The 21681-nt window shown below is 33.4% G+C and overlaps 1 protein-coding gene across 1 annotated transcript in view; it reads right to left on the bottom strand.

Annotated features, from left to right (window-relative positions):
* Positions 1 to 16476, bottom strand: part of LOC128219590 (uncharacterized) — an 84151-nt gene extending 67675 nt beyond the window's left edge. Inside the window, exons 1-2 of the mRNA XM_052927420.1 lie at positions 16339 to 16476; positions 890 to 954 (exon numbers count right to left, since the gene is read on the bottom strand). Of these exons, the coding sequence (XP_052783380.1) occupies positions 890 to 935 (46 nt within the window). The 5' untranslated portion in view covers positions 936 to 954; positions 16339 to 16476. The remainder of the gene's footprint in view (positions 1 to 889; positions 955 to 16338) is intronic.
* Positions 16477 to 21681: the final 5205 nt, after the last annotated feature.

Raw genomic sequence — 21681 nt, 5'->3', positions numbered from 1 at the left:
GCATTTGTCATTCAAGTATAGCATTTTGATATGAACTAATTGATCAGAGACGTTTAAAACCAGTTTTGTAACATAATGCTAAGAGCTGTGTGCGTAAAAATATATATTCAATAGACTGCAAACACACCCAAACTGCCTTTAATGAAATACCTGTTGGAATTGGTAACAAGGGCGTTTTTGTATATCAAACTAGAAAATATAAGAACATACAAACAATTCAATGCAAACGACTTTCAAAATGTACGAAGATTACAATAAAGATCCACATGAAGAAAGAGCATTCAAACCAACATGATTATATCAGAAATAACCGATATATATAAAAGTAAGGCGACCGGTGCTCAATTACTCTCAAAACTAGTTCCAGTTTTTGCTTCAAGGGTTTGGGTGGTTTGGAAACATGTTTCGGAAGTTTTGCTTGAAGTAACAAATACAAGGTTTTGTGTACAGCTTGAACGGCTTCAACAATATGATGGAGCTTCTGAATGTAGCTATTAATTCTAAGATTCCACAGATTGTTGTTTGACTGTTTTATCTAAATGGTGATTCAGCGCACGTGTTGTATCACTGTTCGCTATGTTGTTGTTTCAAAGTGAAATAGTGTTCGGGCAGAACGAACCGACAAACGGTTTCGAGAGTTTTATTCTATTTGAAACTGTCACATCAAATACACAGTTTGTGAAACCAATATAAAAAGAAATAGTGTTTATTACCAACAAAAATGCCCTCAGTCATTCAAGAGTTTACAATGCAATTGAATATGAATTCGTTTAATGAGTTTCACAAATACGTGCTCTTGCATGAATGCTGTGTTTATCATTACTAGTATGATGTTTGCACAATGTATCATAGCTTAAGTTTTATATATCAACTCTCCAACTGTACTTACCACTAATACTTAAACTAAGCAGCACTGTCAATGTAAGAAACTTCATTGCGCAGCTTCAATGGCACCTGCAATTAAAGAATGTGGGATTCTTAGGCAAACATATCGGTTATCAATACTAGAACTAATTCATAGGCCAGTTCGATTTTTACCGTATCATAACTAATGAAGTATTTTCAATTTTCGCTAATAAGCCAAGCATGTGTTAGACGTAAGCAACATTAAATCTGTTATGTAGTACAAGAAATTTATTTATCTATAGATTTCGATTGATAAATTTTAATGCATTTTAGGTAGTAACCCAGGTATTGTTTTTATGATCATCATTCAAGAAAACTGAACTTAACATCGGAATCAATAGGATTATATGAGGGACACGCGCATGATTTGTAAAAGGCATTCTTTGTAGCGTTATTAGTTGATTGAAATTATCACGTTATTTTATCAACGTCAAAATATGTTTATTTAAGTACATGTGGTTTAATGACTTAGGTGTCGTTTTTCTACTCTTTTTTTTGCTTTACCGGCTTGAGTACGCACCCCACCAAAGCCATAAAATTGTTTTAATTCTTTCTTTGTACTATTGCTGGAATTTCGGTATCATAGACACAAAAATGATAAAATATAACAATTATTGTTTTCGGATGAATTATCGATAAATCTGATTTTGGTCCAAAACCGCAAGCGAGTCCATTCATGATACTGTTTTCTTCGAGTAGGGAAGGAAAGTAAGTTCTAGAAGATCGCTACTTATCAACGAGAGTGTTAATATGATATAAACGTCAACATATGATTACATTATATTTGCTGCTTTGTCAGCTGAAACAAAGATTATTTTTATGAAGCCATATTTTTTAGGGTTATCTCAATAAACTTCATGGAGAGGGCTTATGGATTTTTCTTAAAATTTCAATGTTCTTATCTATTAGGTAAGATATGTTATAAATCCACGGCGTGAAGGTGTTAAGTTCAAAGCTTTCTTTTTTACAACTGCTTGTACAATATTAAGATAACGTTTTTGTCCATTTTAAATTACATGTATTGAAAAAAATTCAAGAATCTTTCTCATATTTTGGAACTTTATTAAGTGTTTAATTCGTAAATTATTTCAAATTAAGTTAAAATCTCCAGTAACTATATGACCAACAGCGTCATAACGGTACACACAGTTTATACAATCTCATGGAGAATATCATAGTTAAATATGAAGTTTCGAATAGGCCCGTTTTATTTTAACATAGTATTGACACTTCTGTGTTCTTAAAGTAGTGCGGAATGCATTTTTATTTAATTTTATTATTGAATAAACCATTTAAATTGAGAAGATCTATACCCTTTTCTGCTAAAAGAATGTTTAATATTTATATGAAAAACTACAGAAACAAGTCCAGTAGTCACAAGTTTAAACGTTCAAAAGAAAAACGTTCAATGGTAAAGGGTAAACGCCAATGACATACAATACTAAGACAAACATTCATAAAGCCATATACATGGAACAACAACAAAAAAACTCCACAAGCAACACACTACATATACAAAAAAACACTACGGGTGTAAAAAACTTTATCATTTACGTGTATCAACATTATTAATAGTCGGATGAAGATATTGATTTGTATAACCATTTACAATACCAGCCCATTCAGTTTTTTATTCAAGGCTGTCCTCAAAATTATATTTCCCACTTCCTAAACCAGGAAGCTTAATAATCTAAAATCGAGTTGACTGTACGTGCATTGAATCATGAGAGTAAGGTCCTGACAAGATAAATGCAGTCAAAAAACTCATTAGTTATTACAAATTTAAACTCTTCTTTATTAGAAAGATGAGAAACGTTGTTAACTGACTTGAGTGTATTCTTGTATTGTTCTTCATAATTGTTTGTTTTATGGTCATATGTTCGGCGTGATATATATATATTAAAAAGAACACAGTTTATTCTATGTCACAATTATTCGACATCGGCGGCCTCCCTGACATTCCCATTTTAACAACTACGGCGCCGAAAGGGTTGTATTAATTCTCCAAAACCACATCGCAATGGGCCATGGCGGTTCATTTTATTGGGGCAGAGACAACCGGCGGCCACGGCAGTCAACTTTTACTAGACTTGTAGATGTGCAATTAATGTTTACATATCTCCTAGTCAGCTGTTGAAGATGTTGTGAGAAATATATAATTATGTAAATGTTTAAAATTTCTGTCCCGGTACCTCATTGGGCCTTTCGACTGGGTTACTGGGGTCATATCTAAGTTGTGTTATATATCTTAACCGTGTCAGTGTGTAATGTTGCCACTCTTTGTAAGGCATTATACCTATCTTACAAACGAAGCTCATGTTCGTCTCCCGGTTGTTTTTAAACTTATTTTGTTGTGACTTTATCCTTCAATACGAATACGCATATTAGTTACTTATCAACCAGCCAATTCAGCCGTTGTCCTAATTGTTAAATACATTATTCATTTAATGTGACACTTTTATTCAAAATCAATACATACACATGTATAACAAACATTAAATATGACTGATAAACTACTTACTAAATAATGCATTTATGGAAAATATTAATTACTGATAACATTATTGTAAACAGGTATTCAATAGCAGAAAGCGCAAAAATATCTCAAGAATGGTACAATTGTGTGCTGAGCTGTACCATGTTAGAGATTGTTTCCTTGTTTTTCGTCTATACATCAACGTCTATACAAAACAGTTACTTCACCCACTACACCCATGAGTGATATCACACACTCGCGCTGAAGCGCTCCTATCAAATTCTGATAAATCGTGTTGTGGGTTCAATACTATAACTTAAATGGCGACTCATGATATATTATTGTGCTCGAGTTCTTAATGCACCGGGAGGAAATTATTAAAACTAGGCAGTACATAAGCCGGCTCTTTCCCCCACCGTTGTTTTTTTAGTATATTTTGTTTTTCTCGCAACCTGACTAGTACGTTGAACCTGACCAAGTATTTGCGATTAAGTGATACATATATATTGTGGTGACGTCATAACATCGATTCACTGCTTTAAAAGAGAAAACACATGTTATAAATATATAATCACATTTGTGTCCATTGTTTTTTTTTCTAAATATTAAACTTGTTGCACATAATGATAATGCTTGGTAGAGTGCGCTAAGTATCAATCAGTGCAAGTTGTTTAACACTTTCAATTAACATTTATATCTTATCCTCTATTTAGCATTGTCATAATGATATGGACCCGAAACTTAATGATGGATTACTGCACACTTTATGTATAAGGTCAATAAGTCCAGTAGGAATTGACATGCCTATACTGATAAATGTAAAAAGCTCGGACACAAGCATGTGTACTTTGACCTTTAAATTTCTCGTGTGACCGTGACCTTTGAGGTATGGTCCAGGGTCAAGGTCACTGGACATCGTCTCAATGAGGACAACATATGCACCAAGTAGTATGGTAATCCACCAATGCATAAGTAAGTTATAGCGCGGACACGAGCATGTGTACTCTGACCTTTAAAGGTCTAGTTGGACCTTGACCTTTGAAGTATGGACTCGGGTCAAGGTCACTGCACATCGTCTCAATGAGGACAACATTTCTACCAAGTAATATGGTACTCAATCAATGCATAAGTAAGTAATAGCGCGGACACGAGCATGTGTACTCTGACCTTTAAATGTCTCGTGTGACCGTGACCTTTGAGGTATGGACTCGGGTCAAGGTCACTTTATATCGTCCCAATGAGGACAACATTTGTACCAAGTAATATGGTACTCCATCAATGCATAAATAAGTTATAGCGCCGACACGAGCAGGTGTATTCTGTCCTTAACATGTCTCGTGTGACCTTGACCTTTGAGGTATGGACCAGGGTCAAGATCACTGCACATCGTCTCAATGAGGACAACAGTTGTACCAAGTAATTTGGTACTCAATCAATGCATAAGTAAGTTATAGCGCGGACACGATCTTGTGTACTCTGACCTTTAAATGTCTCGTGTGACCTTGACCTTTGAGGTATGGACCCAGGTCAAGGTCACTGCACATCGTCTCAATAAGGACAACATTTGTACAAAGTAATATGGTAATCCATCAATGCATAGGTAAGTTACAGCCTGGACACGAAATGTTACAGCCAGACAGACGGACATACTGACAGACGGACGAAGTGCATTCCTTTAATCCCCTCCCCACTCCGTGACGGGGAATTAACAAAGACGTGTGGCGCACAGCTTCGCTTTATCAAAGCCATGATTGACAAAATGCACTGTCATACCCGATGAAGGTTTTATTTATATTAATATCTCAAATACCTGTGTTTAAACTATCTTATCAGTGGTCTGTATTCCAGAACAGCAGCTGCATGTCATCTTGCGTTTATCAGTGTTTATATACATAAATGTGGTGAGTGTTAACTTGCGTTTTGAAAGATAAACCGGCCATCAATTTAAGTTTTAACCTTAAACCTATAAAGCTTTTATGTCACTGAACAGAAAAGATATTTGCATTGTTTAAATGTACTTTTTAATATTCTAGTTTTATTTTACACATGCTGTAGCGATGAACTTACTCTACTTTTAAATGCCCTAGTTTAATTTGACACAGTATTGTCCTAACGATTCACTGTTGAAATTCGAACTGCAAAGTAATGCTATAATAAAATGTAAATTGAACACGTCTTAAATAGCAGAGATGTCATAACAAATACTTGAGTGAATTCAAATATGAATCCTTTCAAATGCAATATGGTATCGTGTTTCTTTTGAACTTAATTGAACATAGTTTAACATAATGAACACAAAATATAGCACCATGGATATATTCAGTGTAGGGACAATATTTCAAGCATAATGAAAACGATCATTTGTGTTTGTTTTCATGATGTGTTACAGCTAATATGTATTTGACATCGAAAGACAACGACCGTGAATTTTATAAAAAATACAACATTATTTGCATCAATCATTATAATTATCAATATATTATACTACTACTACTACTACTACTACTACTACTACTACTACTACTACTACTACTACTACTACTACTACTACTACTACTACTAATACTACTACTACTACTACTATCAATACTACTACTAATAATAATAATTATTATTATTATAAATATTATTATTATTATTATTATTATTATTATTATTATTATTATTATTATTATTAATTATTATTTTTATTATTATTATTATTATTATTATTATTATTATTATTATTATTATTATTATTATTATTATTATTATTATTATTATTGTTATCATTTGACCGTAAAAAATACATGGATGTCATATTAAGTTCAGAAAAGGTCACACATACCTTTAAACCCTTGAAATCACGCTGTGATTTAATTTATGAAGTTACCCATATCCATATTGTGATGTTTGAATATTGAAGTAGTTTAATGATATAGTTTCCCCTTCAACATACGTTGGTTTAAAATTAAATACACATCAAGCCTTATCTGACTGTTCAAGCCAAAAATGAGTGCATTTAATTCTTTTAACCCAGTCGTCATACATAGACATATAAAGTTAAAAACAGTAAGTTTTACATGGTTATAGTGCAATGTACTAGATGTCGACATCAATTTTAAGATATTAAACACATTCCGTTCGGAAAGAACAAGAAGTCATGGCAATATTACAAAAAAAGTACTTTCGATAATAATGTTATGCTTTGTAAAAGTAGGGTAAGATATTAGGGTACCCATTTACAACGGCTGACGAATTCACTGTCATGGAGGTTAATCCGGTCTACGAGTTATAACCTACTATGGAATTAAACTCCAAATATTTAAGTCCTAAACAACACGATTCTGAGTGAAGAATGCTCGCTTTAGTGAAGTTAATGCTGGTTTCGAATATATACGGCTTACAATTTAACCTTTGCGTTTCTTATAAGACATGGCGATTCGCAAATTTTTTATAACCGTATCTCGGAAATCGCATCGGCCGATCGACAAAACACGGATGTATCAAACCCCAAAATAGTTAGAGCTGCAGTGGTCAACGACCTAATTTACATTAACATCTACATCGAAATAACCTAGTAAGCAATCTGCGCTAATAGCTTCGGACTGCGTTCTGCATATAAATTAGCTTACTGAAAGTAGCGCTGTAATGAGTTTTCAATATATGTTATGCGGTTAATGTACGAGTGTCAGTCGCAAAGTTATTAAAGACTATTGATATTGAAACTGTTTACGTTAAAACGAAAATAATACAAAACTACGACACATGCATTTGGAAGTGGTGTTGCAATCAGGGAACTTTACGACTGACCCTCGTAGTTAGAATAAGCGTTTTGCGTAATATGAAGCAATTCAAAATGTAAAAAAATACAATTATTTTAATATCGGCGAGTTACAGAACGCAATATAAAAAATAAAATTCGCAAATAGTATTATATACCTGTGTTTAAATTTTGCGGCTGTCGAGGACCGATAGTTACTACATGTATATTGTAGTTAAGAATATTATCTGGGTCATAGCATTCGGACAGGTTTATTCCCCGGAAATAAAAACTAAGAACTCGTTAAAACCCGGAAAAAATATGGATCGTATTATGATGCAATTAAATGCTAATAAGGCGTAAGATATCAAACCATAATGTTTCAAATAAATTTATAATACTTCATTTTATCCTACAATAAGTTTTGTTTGTGATTGTAGTTCATTCATAAGTATATTTTCTATGTTTGAAATTGCCTTAATCGGCTCTTAATTACTCTATACCTTATAAGTAACTATTTGGCGTATTCCTCATTTCAAGCGACTTATACTACATTATCTTATTGAGAATCAACATACAACTCTAAAAGTTTTGGGGAGGAAATTATGATCGAACATATACTACCTTTAGAAGTTTATGCTAATAATTATGTTTTACAATTACATGACTATACTCGCAAAACGTTGCAGGCCTAAAGCCAATCAACGCTTTAAGCGCTTTGATTTTAGAAAGATGTTGGCTTCTGGGTTGATCAATATAGTAACTATTGCATTATCGATGTAGGCATGACATATTGCAGACAAAGCGGCAGATATGAACCGATGCTGAGTGAGGTCATCTGAGAACTTTATATTAAGTAGTTTACTACATTCCTTTTTGTATTGGTGTTTGCATCTTTGTGTAGACAAATTTTCCAAATTTACGTGCAGAGGAACTTTATCTCTTTTATTTTCCTAAGGGTGGGAGGGAGGGGGTCGCCAAAACTGAACTGTTACACATACTTTACACGTTTTTTTTCTTTTGCATTCGTCAAACATACAGTGAACATGCTAGTCATTCAACCGTTCAATTAACCAATGAAGACACAGGTGTATTACCCAATCTGTTTTCGAGGATGGGTGCAATTGATCATGAACTAAAATCGAACAACAAACGCACATGGTATTTAAAAAAATTAAGAAGACAGGAAAAATGACAGCAAGTTAAATGGTGTTTGAGGGACGGCAAAATTATAAATGCAGCATAAAAGCCATATTTAGGACACCTGAAACCTGTTGGCATGTTTTCTTAACACTACAGTTACAAAGGGAAAAAAACGGACATTCGTTAAAACGTCCGTAATTCAATTATACTTTTTATATGAAGTTGTGAAAAAAAGAAATGGTTCAATTGTTTTGATATATAATCCAAACAAAACAAACTGGGCTGTTCATGTTTAAACTATATTGCGTAATTTGGGGTTTTACCATGTGTAGATTGCATAAGGAGTGTTTGAATACTCAAGTTTTATGTTACTTTCATAGCAAAAATGAGAGACTTCTTCGTTCAAAATTTCATAGTAGATAATCTGACTCAACAAACCCGATATATATTTATTATAGAAATATATTAACATTTGAATTAATCCCTTACTTTAGGTGTTTTAAGGGACAGAATTTGCTAAAAAAAGGTTTAGGTCAGTTGTGATTATAAAACTTGTGTTTAATAATATTAACGGATAAAGGCATTATCACCTAGTTAAACCGGGGTTTGAGTTTAGAAAACACGTTACAATAAAATAATTAGTCTTTATTGTACAATAATGCAATGATAGTTTCCAATACAAGCCCAGTAGCCATTCTCTGCAGTTTTCGTAACAAAAGAGCTACATTAATTAGTTGTCTTCTGTAATAGATGGTACATTCAATTATTTTGTTTTCAAGCATTCATGTAAGGAAAAAGGGAAAAAATGATGAGAAAATGGATTCCATAGCTATTATTTGAATAATTTCGGCAACAAAAACAAATGTCACATTTAATTCTTTTTTTTCCAACCTTTCATCTTTTGAAATTGGACGAGATCTTTGATGAGAATAAAAAATGAATTCAATCGCTTGTATTCAAATAATTTGTGTGACAAACACTACATAATTATTTTCATTATACTTCAATATGTTCGTAAGTTAAACACTACGTGTCAGCTTTAAAACGATTGATAGAGGTATGAGTTACATAATATGACATCTCAAGGAGTATCCTTGCACTTTATCTTACTGTAAGCTAATATATAAGCGGGAGAATGGATAACGAAGTACTCGAGGAAACGAGGTTAAACATTAAGACGAAGTGTACTCAATATCTCTTTTGGTTTTGATAATGCAAATAAAGATTGCAAAGTTATGAGATAACCTCGCCATAAGTAAACACGGTTTGAATAGTATCATCATTGCTTTAACACCCAAATATATGCTCATATATTATTCTCAAACGGCTTTTGTAAACGTGATGATTTAATGCTGAAACAACACAGGTACATACTAGGAACAGCATTGAAATATCAAAGTATTGAAAATATAAAGTCGAAGCAGATAATCTGCGTATCAACACAGAGGCTTCATATCGTCTCTTCAATAGTATTAACTACTTCTAAAGAATCGTTGATCGACCAAAATAGATTAATTCCAGAGTCATAAACGTATTACTATGTTTTTCATATGCATTTTAAACGCAGTTAATGAGATGTAAGCAACATAAAACCTGTTATGTAGTACAAGAAATTGAACTGTTTTTATGATCATCATTCAATAAAACTTGAAATTAACATTGGAATCAATCGGTTTGTATAAAGGACACGCGCATGATTTGTAAGCAATTGTTACAAACAAAAATGTTTAACGAAACTAAGTCAAAACTAAGATATTAAATGGAACCGTTCGACAAATGTTGATAATTGCTGAAGTATCGTCTTTGACGACTACAATTTTGAATGCCGTTACTAACGGGATTTAGCAATTATTTGTGTCGTAATTAGTTGATTGACATTATCACGTCAGGTTATCAACGTCAAAATATACTTTTGTAAGTCCATGTGGTCTAGTGACTTAGGCGTCAGATTTCTACTCTTTTATTGACTTTACCGGCGTGTGTTCGCACCCCACTAAAGCCAAAACATATTTTTAATACTTTTTTGTATATTGCTGGAATTTCGGTATCATAGACAAAAATAATGACAAAATAAAACAATTAGTGATTTGGATGCATTATCGAGAAATCTAGTTTTGGTCCATAAACGTAAGCGAGTCCATTCATATCGAGTAGGGAAGGAAAGTAAGTTCTAGAAGATCGCTAATCATCAACGCGAGTGTTAACATAATATAAACGTCAACATATGATTACATTGTTTTTGCTGCTTTGTCAGCTGAAACAAAGATTCATTTTTTTGAAGTCATATTTTTTTTAGGGTTATCTCAATAAACTTCATGGAGAGGGCTTATGGATTTTTCTTAAAATCTCAATATTCTTATCTATTAGGTAAGATATGTTATGATTCCACGGCGTGAAGGTGTTAAGTTCAAACCTTTCTTTTTTACAACTGCTTGTACAATAATAAGATAACGTTTTTGTCCATTCTAAATAACATGTATTGAAATTAATTCAATAATCTTTCTCATAGTTTGGTATTTTATTAAGTGTTTTATTCGTAAATTATTTCAAATTAAGTTAAAATCTCCAGTAACTACATGACCAACAGCGTCGTAACGGTACACAGAGTTATAACACTCTCATGGAGAATGTCATAGTTAAATATGAAGTTTCGAATAGGCCCTTTATATTATTTAAATAGTATTGACACGTCTGTATTCTTTAAGTAATGCGGAATGCATTTTTATACCATTTTATTATTGAATAAACCATTTAAATTGAAAAGATCTATACATTTTTTGCTTAATGAATGTTTAATATTTATATGAAAAACTAGAGAATAAAACTACGGGTGTAAAATACGATATCATTTACGTGTATCAACATTATCAATAGTCGGATGAAGATATTGATTTGTATAACCATTTACAATACCAGCGCATTCATACTTTCATTCAAGGCTGTCCTAAAAATTATATTTCTCACTTCCTAAACCAGGAAGCTTAATAATCTAAAATCGAGGTGACTGTACGTGCATTGAATCATGAGAGTAAGGTCCTGACAAGATAAATGCAGTCAAAAAAACTCATTAGTTATTACACAATCAAACTCATCTTTATAAGCAAGGTGAGAAACGTTGTAGACTGGCCTGTGTGTCATCTTGTGTTGTTCTTCATTATTGTTTGTTTTATCGTCATATGTTCGGCGTGATATATAGAAATAAAATAACACAGTCTATTCTATGTCACAATTATTCAACATTGGCGGTCTCCCTGACATTCACCTTTTAACAACTACGGCGCCAAGAGGGTTGTATTAAATATTTCTCAAAAAAAAACATCGCACATACGGGTCGTGGCGGTCCATTAAATGGGTCAGAGACAACCGGCGGCCACGGCAGTCGCATTTTACTAGACTTGTAGATGTGAAATTAATGCTAACATATCTGCTATGCAGCTGTTAAAGATGTTACGAAAAATGGCCGACATATATAATTATGTTAATGTTTAAAATTTCTGTCTCGGTACCTCATTAGGCTTGTCGACTGGGCTACTGGGGTCATATATCTAAGTTGTGTTATATGTCTTAACCGTGTCAGTGTGTAATGTAGCCACTTTCTGTAAGGCATTGTACTTATCTTACAAACGAAGCTCATTTTTGTCTCCCGGTTATATTTAAAGTAAACTTAGTTCGTCGTGACTTTATCCTGTAATACGAATAGACGCATATTAGTTACTTATCCACCAGTCAAAACTGCCGTTGTCCTAATTGTTAAATTTATTGTTTATTTATTGTAAATTGGATGGCATCAATTTGATTGACGTAACTGTTTTGTACAATGCGGCCACGGACAACGTGCAATAACTGGCGTGCTGTTTATGTTAAAAGCGTTGTAATACATTTGCACGCTACACATTGAATGTCTAAGCTTCGCTTACTACCGTTCCCATATGTGAGTTAACATACTGACGAAAACAAAGAAACAATCTCAAGAATGGTACAATTGTGTGCTGTACTGTACCATATGAGAAATTGTTTCCTTGCTTTTCGTCTATACATCAACGTCTATGCTAAACAGTTACTTCACCCACTACACCCATGAGCGATATCACACACTAGCGCTGAAATGCTCGTATCTATTTCTTATAAACCGTGTTGTGAGTGCAGTTACTATTACTTAAATGGCGACTCGTGACATATTAACGTGCTCGAGTTCTTAATGCACCGGGAAGAAATTATTAAAACAAAGACGTATGGCGCAAAGCTTCGCTTTATCAAAGCCTCAATTGACAAAATGCACTGTCATATCCGATGAAGGTTTTATTTATATCAATATCTCATATACCTGTGTTTGAACTATCTTATCAGTGGCCTGCATTCCATAGCAACACATGAATTTCATCATGCGTTTATCAGTGTTTATATACATAAATGTGGTGAGTGTTAACATGCGTTTTGAAAGATAAACCGGCCATCATTTTAAGTTCTAACCTAAACACTTCTAAAGCTTTTATGTCACTGAACAGAAAAGATATTTGCATTGTTTGAGTGAACTTTTTTAGTTATCATATTAGTTTAATTTTACACATGCTGTAGCGATGAACTTACTCTACTTTTAAATGCCCTAGTTTAATTTGACACAGTATTGTCCTAACGATTCACTATTAAAATTCGAACTGCAAAGTAATCGTATAATAAAATGTAAATTGAACACGTCTTAAATAGTGGAGATGTGATAACAAATACTTGAGTGAAATCAAATATGAATTCTTTCAAGTACAATATCGTATCGTATTTCATTTTAATTTTAACAGCGTTTTAACATAATAAACACATAATATAGCAGCATTTATAAATACATTGTAGGGACATTATTTCAAGCATAATGAAAACTATCATTATTTGTTTGTTTTCATTATGTGTTACAGATAAAAACAACAACAACATTATTTTCATCATTCATTATATTTATCAATATAAAATAATATTATTATTTATTATTATTACATATTATTATTATTGTTATTATTATTATTATTATTATTATTATTATTATTATTATTATTATTATTATTATTATTATTATACGTACAAAACACATACCTTTAAATCCTTGAAATCACGTTGATGATTGATTTATGAAGTAACTACATACTTTATAAGTAATTATTTGGCGTATTTCACATTTCAAGTGACTTATACTACATGATCTAATTGAGAATCAACATACAACTCTAAAAGTTTTGCGATGGAAATTATGATCGAGCATATACTATCTTTAGATGTTTATGTTAATAATTATGTTTTACAATTACGTGACTATACTCAAAAAACGTTGCGGGCGGACAGCCATTCAAAGCTTTGAGCACTTTGATTTTATAAAGGTTTTGGCTTCTGGGTTGGTCAATATAGTAACAATTGCATTATAAATGTAGGCATGACATATTGCAGACAAAACGACACACATGAACCGATGCTAAATGAAGTCATCTCAGAACTTTAAATTAACGGTTGTTTACTACATTCATTGTGTGGACAAAATTTCCAAATTTACGGGCAGAGGAACTTTCTCTCTTTTATTTTGCTAGGGGTGGGAGGGAGGGGGCCGCCAAAACTGAACTCTTACACATACATGTTTTATACGTGTTTTTCTTTTTGCATTCGACAAACATACAGTAACCACTCTAGTCATTTAACCGTTCAATTAACCAATGAGAACACGGGTGTATTACCCAATCTGTTTTCGAGGATTGACTATTAAGATAAAGAGACTAAATTGAACAGCAAACGCATATGATATTTAAAAAAAAAGAAGAAAAGAAAAATGAGAGAAGCCTCTATGATAGCAGTTTGCGATGCAATGTATTAAGACATATACTAAATGTATAGTAAAACTCTGTGGTTTGTTGATTCTCTTTGGTTCAAAGATATTAAGTAAGTTTGGTGCTTTTGGGGACGGCTTAATTATAAATGCAGCATAAAAGTCATATTTAAGAAACCTGAAACCTAACAACATTTCAAAATGTGGCATTACCAATTATAAATACAATGGCTTTGATGATTTTTGATATGTTTCGTTAACACTACATTCATAAAGGAAAACAACCGATATTCGTTAAAACGTCCATTATTCAATTAAACGTTTTGTATTTAGTTGTGAAAAAAAGATATGGTGCAATTGATTTGATATATAATCAGAACAAAACAAAATTGGCTGTACATGTTAATCTATATTGCGTAATTTGGGGTTTTATCATGTGTGGATTGCATAAGGAGTGTGTGAATACTCAAGTTTTATGTTACTTTCATAGCAAAAAATGAGAGTCTTCTTCGTTCAAAACTTCATAGTAGATAATCTGACTCAACAAACCCGATATATTATTTTTATAGGAATACATTAGCATTTGAAATAATCCTTTACCTTAAGTGTATTAAGGGGTAGAATTTGCAAAGAAATGAAGGTCAGTTGTGATTATGAAACGCGTGTTTAATAATATAAAAAGATACAGGACTTATCACCTAGGTAACCGGGGGTATGAGTTTAGAAAACACGTTCAAATGAAATAAATAGTCCTTATTGTACAATAATGCAATGATAGTTTCCATAACACGCCCAGTAGCCATTCTCTGCAGTTGTCGTAACATAAGTGCTACATTAATTAGCTAATAAATAGTCCTTATTGTACAATAATGCAATGATAGTTTCCATAACAAGCCCAGTAGCCATTCTCTGCAGTTTTCGTAACATAAGTGCTACATTAATTAGCTGATAAATAGTCCTTATTGTACAATAATCCAATGATAGTTTCCATAACAAGCCCAGTAGCCATTCTCTGCAGTTTTCGTAACATAAGTGCTACATTAATTAGCTAATAAATAGTCCTTATTGTACAATAATCCAATGATAGTTTCCATAACAAGCCCAGTAGCCATTCTCTGCAGTTTTCGGAACATAAGTGCTACATTAATTAGCTGTCTTTTGTAATAGATGTCACATTCAATTACTTTGTTTTTAACCTTTCATGTATTGAAAAGGGAAAACAACTTTGATGAGAAAATGGTTTTAATAGCTATTATTTAAGTACTGTCGGCAACAAACACAAATGTCACATTTAATTATTTTTCCAACCTTTCATCTATTGAAATTAGACAAGATATGTGATGAAAAAAAAAATGAATTCAATCGAATGTATTGAAATAATTTGTGTGACCATCACTACATAATTATTTTCACTAAACTTCAGTATGTTCGTAACTTAAGTGGCAGCTTTAAATCTATTGATAGAGGTATAAGTTACCTGCTATGACATCTCAAGGAGTATCCTTGCACTTTATCTTACTGTACACTTATATATAAGCGTGAGAACGGATAACAAAGTACCCAGAGAAGCGAAGTTAAACTTTAAGACGAAGTGTACTCAATATCTCTTTTGGTTTTGACAATGCAAATAAAGATTGTCAAGTTAAGAGCCTAAAGATAACCTCGACATTAGTAAACACGGTCTAAATAGTGTCATCATTGCTTTAAAACCAAAATATGTGCTCATATACAAATCTTCAAAGGCCATTTTATACTTTATGAATCAATACTGAAACAACCGAGGTATATAAAAGAATTACCATAAAATATCATAGCATTCATAATATTAAGTTGAAAAAGATGATCTGTGTATCAGTAAAACGAAAAGTTGTATTTCATGAAATGCACGCAATTTAAGTCTTGATTTCACTTTGGATATAATTGCCCACGATTAAAAAAATATGTGGTGATTCACCTCACATCGTGAATACAAGAGATTTCTTAGATGTCATAACAAATACTTGAGTAAAACAAATATGCATCCTTTTGTATTGCGAAACTGTATCCTGTTTCATTTTAAATTAAACTGCGTTTTAACAATACCATCACTCAAAATAGCCGCATTGATTGATGGGTACAAGTTTTCAAGCTATTATTATTATTATTATTAGTAGTAGTAGTAGTAGTAGTAGTAGTAGTAGTAGTAGTAGTAGTATTTAATTATTATTATTATTTCTCCATAAAAAATACATTGAAGTCATGATAACTTCATACAACGTACAAAACACATACCTCTAAATCCTTGAAATCACTTTGATAATTAAATTATGAAGTTACACATATCCATATGGTTTACTAAATACAAGACTTAGTTCGGTTTAAAATTGAAGTAGTTAAATGATATAGTTTTACCTCAACATACGTGAGTTTACAATTCAATTTCAGCCTTATCTGATTGTTCCGGTCCAAAGATATGAGTGCGTTATGAGTGAATTGTAAACATTTACTTGAGTGCATCATAATACCATGACATTAGTCTGAACACCTTGGCCATATCTCTTCTAAAACAACGTATGCATGCCAATAGATCAGTAGAAGTAGTTCGTGAAATTGATAATAATACATTTAATTAATTGTACTGTTCCAATATATTCCCAATGAAGTGTATTATTGCATAAGTAACTCAACATCATAAGAGTCAAGTCGTTAGTTTTACCTGCTAAAGTGTAATAACTACGCGATAAACATGCAACATAGTTGAATGTTAAGAGTTCTGACATTGTAAACTGTCCATATACATCCGATGTAGGTTTCGATGTAAAATAGCCGAGGTGCTCCATCTCACCATATCATATACCGCCCGAACCATTATGTTTGCTGTTAAGGATTAAAGTTAGACTTTTTATATTTTATTGGGATACCAAATCCCATATGTATGAGCCATGTTGGAATACGGTGTTTGACAAATCAACAAGTGCATTGTCATTTCTTATGAAATTAACATCGAATTAAACGACAGTGGTGGTGAGTATGGTAACGAGGTAAGCCAGTGGACGCGAGAAGACTTAATGTTGAACTGGGCTCATTATTCTGGTGGTTGCTGGGTGCTGTTCAAAATGACTGCAGGGACGCCTCGTTCAAGTGCACGGACATGGACAAGCTTCATTGTCAGTCATTGCTTGAATTGGCACCGCGGACTAATTTTCAAACTTAAAGAGTATGGAATTACCGGTAATGTAATCAACTGGATATCCCATTACTTACAAAATCGAAGTCAACGAGTGTTCACATCCTTTTCCCAGTTCAAACCCATTACAGCAGGTGTACCACAGGGCTCAGTATTGGGCCCTCTGCTCTTTCTCATATACGTTAACGACATAGCGGACGCACTACAAAGTACAACTAGACTTTTTGCAGGTGATAGTTCCCTTGCTGTCTCGTCAGCTAGCACAGAATATATGGAGAATACTATAAATGCTGACATGCAAACCATTTCTGACTGGTCAAAACAATGGCTTGTTCAATTCAATCCATCAGAAACTCGAGCAATGTTTTGCGCACTGTCAAATAAACCGCGCCCACATCTTGTATTTAATTCAACAACACTCACTTATGACGACACACACAAACACTTAGGGGTCACTCTAAGTTCTAACGGAACCTGGCATCAACATATTGAAAACATAATTGCTTCTGCAAAAAAGGTTCTTGGTTCAATGCAAGCTCTCAAATTTAAACTTCGTCGAAAATCTCTCAATCAAATTTATCTTTCCTACTTAAGACCAATCCTTGAATATGCTTCAGTAGTATGGGATAATTGTACTGAATATGAAAAAGAAACACTCGAGAAACTTCAATATGAGGCAGCTAGAATTGTTACAGGTCTTACACGATCTGTGTCAATTGCAAACTTGATTAAAGAAATTGGTTGGATTTCCTTATCGGATAGAAGAACAATGCAAAAACTCATCCTAGTCTATAAATATAAAAGTGGAGAACTACCATCTTATCTATCGCAGCTCTTCCCAATGACCGTAAATGACTCTAACCCTTATAGTCTACGAAACAGTGAAAATTTAGTAACACTTAATAGGAGATTAGAAATCTACAGTCGTTCAACAATTCCTTCTGTCATCTCATTGTGGAATAAACTCGATGTAGACACAAGACACTCGCCTTCACTCTCGTCTTTCAAGCGCAATTTACAACAAAGGTTTAAAGGGCCTGATGTTCCATCGTTATTTGTCTGTGGAGAACGCCGCTGGTCGGTTTTTCACGCACGCATAAGAAATAACTGCAGTGATCTCAATTCAGACTTGTTTAATAATCACATTAGAGACTCTCCGTTATGTGGTCACTGTAATACTGAAGAAAGTGCCGAACATTGCTTCTTTAACTGCTCACTATTTATAGTCGAAAGGCAGATACTTTTTCGTAGCACTAGACAATTTCATCCTCTGAGCACTAACAAACTACTTTACAGATCGTCTAACCTCTCTAATGATGATAATGTTGTAATATTTACGGAAGTGCACCACTATAAGAAGTACAGTTATCGCTTCTTAGACACTCCACAGTAAGCACAAGGAGCACTCCACCTCTCTCATCTTTCACTTTTTCTCTCTTGATATCTCTAGCTCTTCTCTTTAATCTTATTTCTAAACTTCTACTTTATCTGTATTTATTGCATTATACGATTTATTAATTAGAAATATTTTGTATCGTAGTTATTTGACACATTATTCTTATTCCTATGTATATGAACATTACATAAATACATGAATTGGTTTCATAGTTTATGTGACAACGTAATCATTTTTGCTTTTCATGTGACTTTTTGGGAAAGGGCCGTAACTGATGTTGGTAAAACTCGTGGCCCAATCCATTTGCATGTCCTTTTTATATGAACGCAAGCTTTGTTACATTGCACTGTTTCTGTTCCTTTGTTGTTATCATAATCATATAATGTGTAAATGTATCGCCATGCAATAAAATATGTTTAAACTAAATTGCTTGGATAGGAATAGCCCTGACCCTGTGTGCGGTGTACCAACCTGTGGGTTTTCTTGCTATGCAAATGTCAGCCATGAAATTAAAATATGGCCTCCTTGACAGAGGCACACTAATGAACCAAATAGCATTTGCTTTAGGTCTAGCTATGATATCATTGAAGCAGCATTGAAAAACATCGGTGCACATTTGTCCGTTTTACTGATGAGTAACTTGAGCATTGACAACTCGGGCAACGTTTTGTGTACATTCTGTGGTCCGATGGCGGCTCGATGTATGGCTTGTATGCCACTAAACCGGGTCAATGTTTAAACTTTTTTCTTCTGAGCTTGTTTCTGTAGCTTTTTGCATAAATGTTGTGATTTGTGCGTCGGGAAACCCCGGCCTTAGTTTTTGTTAATAAACCCATCAAGTATGATAATTGTTGCTTAGCCCCAGTTTTCAATGCATCTCTTCGACTGGTCAGACTCTGCATAAACCTGTATTGCTTCATCACCAATCCTTCTAAACCTTCTGGCTCTTCCTTCTCTTCTCGTACATCCTTCAGTTTTGGGCTTTATTTCCTTAATTTCATGTTTTGTTTAATTGACACATGCTTTACCTTTACCAAATGTCAATTCAAAATACCGAAACAAGCCGTCACCATTGTCAATAAATAGTTATTCAAATGTTTCATTCATCTTGCAATCAACATTTAGATTAAATCAATTAAATTATCGTTGCTCATTATGTTTTAACTGTTTTTTTACTTCGATTTCATTGAAAAAGTAGTTCCGTAGGAAATATGCCCCGCTCAATAGAATTATTGTGCCCAAGCACTTAAAACACAAATAATGAGAAATGGTTGAGGAATGGAGTGTTCATGTAAACATTTGATGGTGTTGGCTCAAGGTACAAAATATGAACATCAATGTCAAACCATTGAATAACATTTCGTTTTTAGAACACAAATCTACAGTTTACGTCATAGTCAAGACATTAAACAACATTCCGTTCGGAAGAAACATTAGATCATGGCAATATTACAAAATATTGCTTCAAGAAAATGTTTGAAAAAAATATAATAATAAACGGTAACTTATGTAATAAGCTCATAAAACATACAATACCCTTACCTTTAAAAACTATATATCACGATTATAATTAATCCATGATGTTACACATATCCATATAGTGATGTTACACTAAATGCACGTCTCTTTTGATGTTGATGTAGTTAAATGATATAGTTTTACCTTCAAGATACGTTAGTTCACAACTGTAGTTAAAAATTGAATTTATATAAAGTCTTATCTAAATGTTCAGAACTATGAGTGCTTTGTAAATGTGTAATTACTCCGTCGTTTATTTACCATGAGATTAACCGAATGACATAGTACTCGGCGACAAGATTCAAAGTAAACAACGCTCGCCTTAGTAAAGTTCATGTTGGCTTTGAAGATATAAGTACGGTGGCAAAGAAGAGACATGTGTAGGGGTTTAAATCGTAGCAATGACTTACTCGTTCCTTCCCATGACTAAGTAAGTCGTTCCATCGACTTATAATCTTGTTCCCACGATTTGGATATGTCGTTTCTACGATTAAGTTATGTCGTGGCCACATCTTACTTTCTTGTTTTAACGACTGACTATCTCGTGGCCACCATTAAGAGGAATGAGACTTATTCACACATTTTTCATCCCTCTCTTTTTACAATACTTATCAATCCAAGGAGATTTGTAGCAGGGCTTTGCAGCTCTTTTCACATATGTTTTACCAGAACAACTAAACGATAAATCGTAAACAGAATTTGAAATGTTGTATATTCATTCATAAATCAATATTACCAGACAACAAAATTAGTATACATTGCCACAACAACTCGGATTTGTTATCAAAATTCTCATAAAATATGACCCTATGTTCGATATTCAAAACAACTTTCCTTGATGCACAAGGCTATGCTGCACCGTAATTTTCACACATACGTATATGTCACACGTGTATTCAGTTTGTGTAACTCTACAAGCGCCCAATCCCTCCCCCTCCTCAAATTAAAAACGTATATGTAACATGTCAAAAAAGGATAGAGGCATTTGTAAATGTCTTGTTCATATGAATACGTCACACATTCCGAAAAGAAACGTCTATGCCACTTAGATAGATCAGGGGTCATGTAAGTTTTGCTTTGTCCGATATAGCCCTCTTACTACACAGAACGCTAGAACATACTGAGTAATTGACCCAGGTACAATTTTTGGCTCATTAGACCAAAGATCAATGTCACAGAGGCTATTTTTTTAATTCTTCAGCATTCAATATTTTGATAACCTGTCGACACTGATACTTCATATGCATAGAAGAAGTACAATTCTGCTTTAAGGGCCACTTCGTCAAAGGTCAAGGTCACATGGGGTCATAAACATGCTATCCTTTAACAATAAACATCTTGATATGTGTTGACGCAAATCATGATGGTTCCGTATGCATATATGATCATTTGAGCTTTATTGTCTATATGATTGCTCGATTCCGTTCGTCTGTCCGTCGCAGTTCATGTCCGGTCAATTTCTTTATGACGTATGGACCGATTTAAGAAAAACCAATGAAAGAGTTAATAACCACATGAAGACAATGCGAAGCGT

Source organism: Mya arenaria, chromosome 15 (genome assembly GCF_026914265.1).
Source record: "Mya arenaria isolate MELC-2E11 chromosome 15, ASM2691426v1".
Lineage (NCBI taxonomy): Eukaryota > Metazoa > Mollusca > Bivalvia > Myida > Myidae > Mya > Mya arenaria.
Note: the sequence above shows the minus strand (reverse complement) of the source record. Positions and strands in the feature narration are given on the sequence as shown.